The sequence below is a fragment of the Cornus florida genome, unplaced genomic scaffold (genome assembly GCF_030987335.1).
Source record: "Cornus florida cultivar Cherokee Brave unplaced genomic scaffold, ASM3098733v1 CherokeeBrave_3.0.0_Hap2_Chr03, whole genome shotgun sequence".
In the NCBI taxonomy this organism is placed as follows: domain Eukaryota; kingdom Viridiplantae; phylum Streptophyta; class Magnoliopsida; order Cornales; family Cornaceae; genus Cornus; species Cornus florida.
The window spans coordinates 5,213,122-5,224,612 of NW_026775573.1; the positions used below are offsets into that span (position 1 = coordinate 5,213,122).

Genomic DNA, 11,491 nt, shown 5'->3' on the forward strand with positions numbered 1-11,491 from the left:
GCTGTGTTGGGGACTTGACATCCATATCCTGCAAATAAATGTTTATCAAATTACATTTAGTAATCATTCTGGAGAAGTTCTAGATCAACACATTGAGAACTCTTACTGTTACTCGGTGCCTTACGGTCCAATACAAGCACGCTCAAACTTCTCTACAGTCCTGTCTGATAGGCAAGTTCCTCGAGATGATAGAATGATCGAAGATATGCTATCCCTTGCTCGGGCTACAAGTGGCTCTTCAGTTGCCCAATACCATTGATGGTTCTCAACGTCTTTTTCCATTCATCCTCATCACCACCATCATCACCATCATTATCGACATCATCATCTACGGAAACCAGGGCTGTAGAAGAATCCATGGAAGTCGATTCATGCAGTCCATTGTCGGCAAGTAAATCATCTGTGGAGGCATTGGAGAATGTGGTTGCTGATGGTTCTGATTCATTGGATCGATGTATGATCTGTTTGGAGAAGTTTCATGTTGGAATAGAAGTGGTCACTCGAATGCCATGCTTTCATGTGTATCATGGAAATTGCATAGTTCGTTGGCTACAAACAAGTCACTTCTGTCCAATTTGTCGCTTCCAAATGCCGACAGATTGATTGTTTAAAATTCGGGTACGTGTTTTTTGTAAGAATTTATTTTATTTTATTATGATCTCAGATGTATTATGAGGGCACTGTTTCTAGTTGATTGGAAGAGGTGGCCTAAGCTTAACATCATTCAGTTTGACCATGTATTACTAGCCTTGCTTCTGTTGCATTCCTATTATTTTACTTGTACTTTTATATGCTGAAAGAAAAATTAGTGTTATCATTTGGATTGATTAGTCAAAAACACATTCACTTGCCCAATCCTAGATTCTTAATTTATTCATCCTAATTGAAAATGGAGGTCCATTTAATATTGTTTGTAAATTATATGATCCCGTATGCTAAATTATACAGTATTTTTTCATCTTCTGTTGCATTCCTACATAAGTAGGTGATGGAAGATCCAGAGAGACGTGCATGGTTCCATCCTAGCATATGCCCTTGGGAACTCAAAGACACAAGTGATCAGCTCCTCTGTTTAGGTATTGTACTACTCAGATTGTTACTATTTTTTTCAAATCAAGTATTTTCTTTTGTAGCTATTAGTTTGTGCAACCTTTTTTTTACCAACTTTATCACATTCATCATATACTTCTTTGCCTTAAATTAATTTTAGAATTTTCTAGTTGGGGCAGTAAGTAAATCATGATATGTTTGGTCCGTTTGAAGAAGTTTCATGTTGAGTTGCTTGCAAACAAAGTCATCTCGAGTTTGGTTTGTCGTGATTATCTAAAATCCTATGATTTTTTTATTTTATTTTATTAGGATCTTATGTTGATATGAATTTATGAGTGGCTGTTCACTGTTGATATATAGTTAATTGGAAGAGGCAGTACAATTGTAATAGCATTCATATATTATCCATGAATTAGTACCTTGTTTTTGTTGCATTCTTATTCTTTCACTTTTATATGCTGAAAGAGAAATTTGTATTTCCATTTCGATTAACGAGTCTATACACATTCTTTGCTCAGTTAAACAAGTCCTTTAGATAATTCCAGAAGAAATTATTGATAAAATATGGCAAATTATTTCAGAGAATATTTCTTCACAGCACTAAACTAGTTCTTTTCCAAGCATGTTAAGGTCTAGAACAGAGTCTTAGTTGTAATATTCTGAATTTTTAGTTGAGCTACATTTCCGTATTTACTTGAGATTGCCTAACTGAATTCGAAGATTTGATTGAATTCGATGACATATGTTGAATAAGAAAATTATGTTAATGCAATTATGCATAATTTTATGTGCCGTACTTAAAGAGATATCAAGCTTTATTCATGGATGTTGCATCAAGGCTCTGCTTATGCTAATCAATTTTTGTCACATGACATGTTGTGTTGGGGACGTGACATCCTTGTAATGAAAATGAATGATTATCGAGTTACATTTGATAATCGTTTTGGACAAGTGCTAAAATTGGTGCCCGGTGCCTTATAGCCTGTTACAAGCACCTTCACACTTCTCTAGCATCTTTTTTGCTAGGGAAATTTTCGAAGATGAGAATATGATTGATGAGATACTCTCTCTTGCTCGGGTTATTAATGTTACACGTAGAAGTTGCAATTGCTTCCTATGTTGGCTTCAGAGATGTTTAAGGTTGGATTGGATGTGATCACTCGTATGCCATGCTTTCATCTGTACCATGATTATTGCATTGTTATTTCATTCGCTTGAGATTCTTGAAATGAAAATAAATATTTATCGAGTTACATTTGATAATAAGTACTAAATCAATACACCGAGAATTTATATTGGTGCTTGGTGCCTCAAAGGGACGAGTGATGACAGTGGCGGTGAGAATTTCAATTGATACTGTATTGGGCCTTGCTCTTGGAGCTGATTTTGTTAACTGGTTTTAACCAGAGCCTTTGGGCCATTTACACATTTATGGGCTTGGACATCATATATACATAATTTTTCCTTTGAAATTAATCTTTCAGAAAAAAAATTTAGGGCAATGCAATTTTACAAATTATATGCAAAGCAATATAAATCTTGTTTATATGTGTGTGCTTTTATGAACCCAAAAACAATGACCGACACTAATATTGACATGAAAGGTTTGGTTAGCAATAAAGTGATGGAACATTATGCTCCATTCCAGACCTAACAACCACACTTTGCTTCCTCCAACTAAACTCAAATTCATGCTAATTAATCTATTATATCCTAAACGATCCACTTAATTAGATCTCAATCTTTAAAGGAACATCATATCAACTGTTTAATTTCATTTTCTTAGCCTAAATCATTGCTCATCCATGTAGAGAGAGATGTTATGGGTTCATGCTGTTTTCCTGCCATTAAAATCTTTGACTTTTGCTGAAGAACAAAGTGGGAAGACAAAGACATTTAATTCTAGGTTTGACCTTAGCCCTTTCTAGGTTTTTTCCTTTTTCCAATGGGTGAATGTTCAATAAATGTGTTACAAGTCAAAACAGGTTTTTGCCAAAGTCAACACGGGAGAAGGCTCATTCGAGTAAATATTGTGTATGTAGGACTTGGATAAGTTCAGTGTATAATGTGTCGGGAGCATTTTTTACCTTTTTCTTATTTCAAAATTTTCATGTAACTTGTAAGAAAATAATACCTCTCCTTATTCCAAGCCTTTCATAAAACTTGTAAATGGTAACAAAATGCCGACTGATTTTGTTTATCATTTTTTTTTTTATATCTTTCGTGTATAAATATTTGTTAGTTGAATTTTCTAGAAGTATCAGGTCAGAAAGAAAAGAAATAGGTATTACGTCTCAATGGAGAGTAAAACTATTCAATAAATGTATTACAAGTCAAAACAAGCTTGTTTCAAAGTCAACACGACTTCTTCCAGGTCATTCGAGCCACAAGTATTGTAGATGTGCAAGCACATATTGTGCATGTACAATTCGAATGAACCCGGGCACACCCAATATCTTTTCATTGTTCTAAGCCTTTCTATGAAATTTATAACTTATAAAAAAATAAATACAAATCAACAGTGTTTGTGTATAAAGATTTGTTAAATCAAATGTCTAGAGGTGTCATGTCAAAAAGAAAAAAATAATAAGTATTACGTCTCAATGGAGTGTAAAATTGTTCTACATTTGCATCCCAATAATGTTAGCATGGATTTAACTATTGCTTCTTCATAGTATTTAATTTTCTTTCTTTTGAACCTAACCATTGTTGGGTAGAGGTCAAATTCACTCATTTTATTAAGAATAAAAATATAAGTACAGAACTAGTTTCTTTCTTCAATTAGACTATTCTATACTACAGTAATTTTTTTTTACCGTAGAAGAACATACCTGATGCAATGCAGAGGCGGCTCCACCTTAAGGCGGTTAAGGTAGCCGCCTAAGACCCTAATGGAGTGCCCCATTCTCATTATATTTTATTTATATATTTTTTAATATATTAATTATGTTTGAATTCTCTTACATAATACTACTTGTTTAACTCCAACTGACCGTCTCCTACATCAATTCACTGCACAATCAAATTAAGTCAAAACATAAATCTGCTTTTAGATTCATTGAGCTGATTGCAGGTTAATCATAGAAAATAATAATCAAACTCATTATAATCAATTATTGCTGAGTCGTGATGGATATCTACCCTTATAGTCCAAGACCCTCCATCCCTATTAGGATCCAATGTGTACTTTGAGAATTTTAAATTTTCTTTTTTAAATAAAAATTAAAAATTCATTGACAAAAAATTAACTCACTCATTTGTCCAAAAAACTTGTTGAGTCATGCTTAAAAAGAATATATTGGTAGCTTAAAAAAACTTTTCAAAAGTTAAGAATTTTGATTAAAAAAATAGAATAAATACTTCAGTCCTGCAAACTAACGTATCCAAATAAAAGGTTGACACCTCTTTTAAACTTATAAAAAATACAAAACATTAGAATCAATTATATCTACCCTTATAAGTCCAAGACCTTCCCTCCTTTTTTGGATTCAATGTGTACTTTGAATTTAAAGGTTTTTTTTTTAAGAAAAAAAATCTATCGACAAAAAACTAACTCTCTCATTTGTCCTTGTAAGAATCCATTTTGGTAGGTAAAAAAATACCACGAAGCTGCCAAAAGCTTGGTAAAACCAATTTTATCATAAAACCTATTAGACTAATGAGGTATTGAGACTTTATTCTCCAAAACCCCAAATATTGGATTTTGATCATTTAAAAAAAAAAATCCATCGACAAAAAATTAACTCTCTCATTTGTCCTTGTAAGAATCCATTTTGGTAGGTAAAAAAATACCACGAAGCTGCCAAAAGATTGGTAAAACCAATTTTATCATAAAACCTATTAGACTAATGAGGTATTGAGACTTTATTCTCCAAAACCCCAAATATTGGATTTTGATCATTTCTTCTTAGAGATGAAATTGTTTGTAAACGCTATGGGGGTGGTTCAGAGTGTGACCGACCCTAATTGGGTGGGGTTTTGGAGTGGTTGTGATCACCTTATCATGGCCTATATTTGCACTTGCAAGACCTGTCTCCTATCAAACCCTAACTACCACTATTTTGCGATCAGGTATCCACCCTTTTACATTCCATCATTGATTTTCCACAACAAGCAAACACTAATTAGAAAGAGACTCTCGAACTTTTCTCTCATCACTTTTTTTTAATCCCTTATCCAAACTTAAACGAGCAATGTTATTATGAGAGTCATCTAATGACAAATGGCATGAGCTCATCTTATTTAATCACTGAATTGAAACAATGTTTTGAGATTAATGAAAATCAAATGAGTCATTTAATAAATCTTTCAATTCGTTAGTTAAACAAGGAGAGCAAACATGAGAGGGCATTCAGAATAGCATTACACAACATAGTATAACGTATATAATTATAATTCCTTAATTTTATTTATTTTTATTTTTTTCAAAGAGAAAGTATCCTCACACCTTACTGGTGATATTAATTCACTTCATGGCACGCGCAACACCCCACAAGTTACGTGCACCAGGCAAGATCAGACAAGTTCAAAGTTTAGTCTGACTACAACTTAACTCGTGTGACTGTGTGAGTACCACCATAAAAATTATTTATCCAGATATTCGAACATGAGACTTAATACTTTATAAGACTCAAGAATTCTCAATATCACTCCAAAATATAATTTGTAATGTACATAGATTTCATACATACATCCAATCAATATAATGTATACAACTACACATGAGATAAAACAAGTAGAAAACTTAGTCATCAATTTTTACTATGTATAGATAATAAATTATGGGAATATATATGAGTCATATGACATAACACATTATGCAAAGGACTTTATATAGGAAGAAAAAATGTCTTAGTTGTAAAGTTACATTAGGAAATCATCATAATGGAAGGTGATGTTAAAAGCATTAACTTTAGAAGCCTTTCAAAACCCATGTATCAGAGTGTTTCACAACCACCGCTCTTGGCTTCTTTCTCTTTGGTCAATGTATGTGACAATTCATCAGAAAAGATAAATGGTCTCAGTTGGGTCAGTCAGTCCAAACAAAATGAAGGTCTTTTCTTTTTTTTCTTTTTTTCTTTTTTCTTTTCTCTTTTTTTATTTATTTATTTTTAATTAGCATGACTAGTCCAATTTCCCAGAAAAAATAGCAAGACCTACATATTTGTTATTTATTGGTCAAAACATCGCTTTTAATCCATCTCGAAGAAAAGTGGTTCCTAGTTTTGAATCAATCTTATAAACAGATTGTAGTCATTGATTCCAAGTTCAACTTGTTTTGGTCTTCAATCTACTTTAGTAATTTATTTTGTCTAACATTAACCCAATATTTTATTGACCATTTTATTCTACTCAACACTGGTATATAAATTATACATGGACACGCTGAACCATTGCGTGATAGTGGGTTCAAGTCCAATATGACCTAAATTCAAAACAAAAAACAGTGTCTTCACACTATGTTATTTTTGCAAAGCGGGTAGATATATATATATTCATTCAAAGGCATAAAAGCCTAAAGTTAAGATAGCAGTACAGAGGCATAAAGTCAAGCTAGAAAGGCATACAAATCTTGAAGCAAATTAAATAAATGAAAAACAGGCTCCAGATTTGTTGTGGAGGAAACAGAGCCTAACACTCTGCAAATAGAACCACCATGAAAAAACCTAACAAATAGGATAGACTGAAAGGTCTGGCCATCATCACGGCAACCGCTGGCCATCATCACGGCAACCGCTCCAAAGTTACAACCATAAGGTGCTCCAACACCCAAGAAACCCCACAGAAGATCAAATCAAGGAGAAAAAGATTAAATCGAGGCGGGAAAAACCAAAACCGACCTAGACCGGAGATCTAGTCGGAGAAAACAATAGATCCGCCCATGTGATCCGAAAACGAACCGAACAGGAATAAATCTAACTGAAGGAAATAAAAAAGGGCATAAAAAAAAAAACTCACGAAGTTGAAACACGCCGAGTTTATTGTAGCCGTGAGAGGCCTTCATCTCCCCACTCTTATAAAAGGGAGCAAGGATTGAGTGAATAAGACGAAACTTCCTATTAGACCAGAGATCTAGTCAGAGACACAGATTTTGCTAGACTCAACTTCTTTGTGAATTCCACCAACCATTGTGTACCATCTCAGGGAGGTTGAACCTAGTCGATCTTGCCGGCAAAAATATTATTTTTCTTTTGAATTAATCAGTTTTAATTCATAAAAAATTAAGGCCAGATTGAAACCTTTCGTCACTCTTCAGTTAGAAAAGAAATTGATGTCTATTTCATCCAAGGATGAGTTTGACCTTTTTTTCTATTTCAATCCACTTAAATTCCTGTAGAAAATAAACTCAGCCCGGTCAACACTAGAGAAAAATTTATTAGTCTCTCCTATCATGTGCTCTGTTCGACAAATTTATAGATGGAAGTTACTACGAAATTATTTCGTAACAAATTCTAGAAACTTTATTACGTATTCAAATTCCGTAGTAAATACATGTGGATTTATTATGGATTCAAAATTCTGTAGTCAAAACATTTTTACTACAACTTCATTTTGGTCGCAAATATAAGAGTATTTACTACTAATACTATATAATTTATTACCAAGTCAAATTCATAGTAAATGTAAAAGAATTTACTATGATGTCAAAAATTGTAGTAAATAATCCTATAATAAGATATTCTGTAGCTAAAAGCTTTTTTTTTATTTTATAAAGTACATGAATTTTTTTTATAAAGTACATGAATCAGTCTCACAACACACGCATCATTTAAATCAAGAGTGTTGCTCGAAAGTAAGACTTCAAAAACTTACCTCTCCAATTTCTGTCAACGCCGCTACGCCACTGAGACTAAAAACATGTTCTATTACAGTATCTAGCTTATCAAAACTTGCATAAATAAGTTTATTTGATAACCTTAGACATTTATTTAAGGTTTTTTTTTTTTTTTTTTTTTTTTTTTTTTTTATTGGCACCAGGAACTCACCTAGGCATAGCCCCTTCGGAACCCACCCTAGATTAAAAACCTGGAGATATTGTCGACGGCCCCGCACCTCAACACTAATTTTAGTCAAGGAATATCATGGAAATGGATGGGTTCGAATCTGAGACATATGGCATTTCAAGTCGTTGCTTTACCAACTCTACCAAGCCTCCGAAGGCACATTTATTTAAGTTATTTCATCATATTCTATACCTTGTTATGGGAATTATTGTTATTTTATTGAAATTTCTAAGGAATCATGCAGGTTTGGTGAACACCCTAATTAATCAGGATATATAATGGTTACATGCCTGGCAACGTCATGCTTAAATATCATACTTAAAAAATGGGTAAGTAATTATGAGAGATAAAATGTCATATCAATTAAATTGTGAAATGTGACAATACATGTACAACAAAAAATATCAAGAGACACATTTATATTTTTCACTTTTGGAGATGTTAAAGAAATACCATTTAAATACGATCCCTATACCGCTTAGTGATTAATTTAGATGGTAAATTAATATCAAAAGATCCACCCATAACAAATTGCTAGAGTCATTGCATAGATTTCTTTTATACTGGCCTGATCTACCTATCTTGACAAGTCTTTAATTCATATGTGATGTAAATTAAACTATGTGGGACTATGATATAAACAACACCCATCTCTCACAAAACTTTCTTATTGGCCCATCCTACCATTTGTGACAAAGAAAACAAAAAAAAAAAAAAAAAAAAATCTCATCATTATCATCCTTCACACTCACATGTGGCCACTTGGTCACACCCTAACACAAATTGGGATCAAGTCCACCACTTTTATTTATATTATTAAAAAGGGTTTTTTTTTTTTTTTTTTTTTTTTTTTTTTTTTGTCATTGACAAAAAAATTCAATCATATTCCAACTTAGTCACACTTTTTTGCCCACACGAGGCTCAAAGCCCTCCGCTCTTTTTTGAGGGTGAGGATATTATAACATTGAATTGCATACCCTTTGATCCTCTCATACTTCGATTCTACCCTTCTAAAAGGAGCATCAGCTCTAACAATGCCATCTCTATCTACCAAAACGATTGGAAATGTTTTAAAAAAGGTAGGCATACGATATACAAAAAGTTCACATCCTTCCTTATCTCTAAAGAATATTGCATAAATAATTCAATAGTCATTGTATTAAGTAACTCCATTGTGCAAGTGCTTGTACTAGCCGAATAGTTGGGTTGTTTCCTGTGTATCCAGAAGCTCATGTTTGAACCTTACACCCTCCCTTCTAACCACTAACCCCTAACATTATCATCAAGAAAAAAAAAATTTTAACTTCATTAGTATTCTCTACACAACCGATTCTAAGTCCAATTGTTCCATGATAAAGAAGAATGGTTGTGTCCAGTGAATGCGTAACATTACCGATATAAACATAAAATACTATGAATACATTGTGTTTTCTACACAATCGATTCTAAATTCAGTTGTCTCACGTCCTAATAAAAAGGATGATCGTGTTAAGTAACTGCTTGCTTAACGTCACTGATATAAACATAAACATTATAAATACACGACGAGTATGCGTTCACTCTCAAGTGGTGACCACCTTAGGGCCCTAAAAACTTTAGTGACTTTCATTTATTACAATTAAAATTAGGAGACAAAAAATAAGTTAGGATTAATGATATGCTGAAGATGTGCATAGGAAACAAAATGGTGGGTAGTGTGTCAACCTAAATTAAGCAGTCTTAGAATACAAACACAAGGTGGGTGATGATAAACGACTTGGTCTACTTTGCCCCTCACAAAACGGCATTTACTTACTCCCCTGCAAAACTCCTTTCTCAAAGGAGGTTTGTTTCATACTCAATTTCTCACCCTTCATTTTCATAGAAATTTCAACCAAAGATCCAAAATTATAGGCTTCATTTTTAATTCAGTTTTAGTTAATTGTATCAATCAATTACATATAATCAATTAAAATAAGACTAATAACTACTAGTCATGATTTAAAATTAAAAAAAAAAAAAAAAATTGACCACATCATAAAAATTTAGTATTACCCAACTAACCTTATCGTACCACATAAATTAGATAAATTGAAAGAATAATTCGTAAAATTAGGATCCAATTAAATTTCATTTGATTTCATCAAATCCGAGTCTCTTTCTGTATTTCAATTCTAACCATACAATATCTACATTGAAATTTCTTGGTCACACTTTTTTAGAATCATATGAAAATTCGTGGATTCCCTATTTTGATGGATCTTTTGATTGGTCTACATTAAATCTAAGTAGATAATAATAATAAATAATTAAAAAAAAAGGTGAATTAATTAATATTTATATGTTGTGAAACATAAACAATTATCATTTTTCTGAAAACCATAAAATAAAGGTAAAAAGGCATTAACGTGTCCACATGGCATGAGGAGGTTTCTGTACACTCAACAGTTGGCACTAATATCACCAGCAAAAAGATAATTAAAATCTTAATTAAATGATTACATTCTTTATTAGAGTAAATTAAAGTTAAGGCACAGTTTGGTTCTACCTTTTGGTGGTGTGTTGTGGTGATGACAAGTGTACAGTGAACCCGGTGGATATTGGTTCTGATTTGTTAGTCTTTTGCTTTGTGGTCACAGCGGGTGATTCTAATCAAGTGAGGGTCTTTATTATTTTAATAGATAACTGCTTTGGTCTTCCGGTCCACGTGGTATTCTATTCTGCTTCGTCGTTACAACAAACCCTAGCAATTTTCTTGACTTGCTAGCCACCACTTTTTTGTCCCAAAAATACCCTTCATTTATAATTTTCTAATTAAAAAAAGGTAAGAAAAACCAATTTTACCAACAAAAAAAAAAAAATTAAGAAAAACCAAGTAAATTAAAATAAAAAATAAAACATAAATTATATGTTTGAATGGCACAAAATTAAGTTTCACCATTTATATGGAAAAAAAAAGGAAAGAAAGTAAATATGGCATAAAATTAAGTTTCACCTTCCAAATTAATATTTTTATGTCATAATTCTAATCATCTATATCTTATTCTAATTCGAATTCAAATTCAAATTAACTAGTTTATATATGATAATATAATATACAAATAGAGAGGGTGAGTCTTGGGACAACAATAAAATTATTTCATTATGATTTGAAGTTCACGAGTTTAAAACTGAAAACAAAGTTTTAATATAGAGATAAGGTTGTATACATTTAACCCTGTCAAAATTCAGGAACCTGGATATAGCAAAATTTTCAAATTAAACATATTTAAATTTGATTTACTTTTATATATAATTAATTAAATAGTGAAGGGTATTTTAGTAATAAGAAGTCAAGGGTGAAATAAATATAGAAACGGGCAACGCTGGCATGTTACATGTCTCCCTCTTATTATCTTCATGCATACGATTCAATTAACTTCTTATTTATTGCTTTCTTCATCTCTAAAAAGAAAATT

General features: G+C 32.3%; 1 protein-coding gene across 1 annotated transcript; it reads left to right on the forward strand.

Annotated features, from left to right (window-relative positions):
• Nucleotides 1–258: 258 nt before the first annotated feature.
• Nucleotides 259–603, forward strand: LOC132300978 (uncharacterized). The gene has a single exon (XM_059798280.1). The coding sequence runs from the start codon at nt 259–261 to the stop codon at nt 601–603; it is 345 nt and encodes a 114-aa protein (XP_059654263.1).
• Nucleotides 604–11,491: the final 10,888 nt, after the last annotated feature.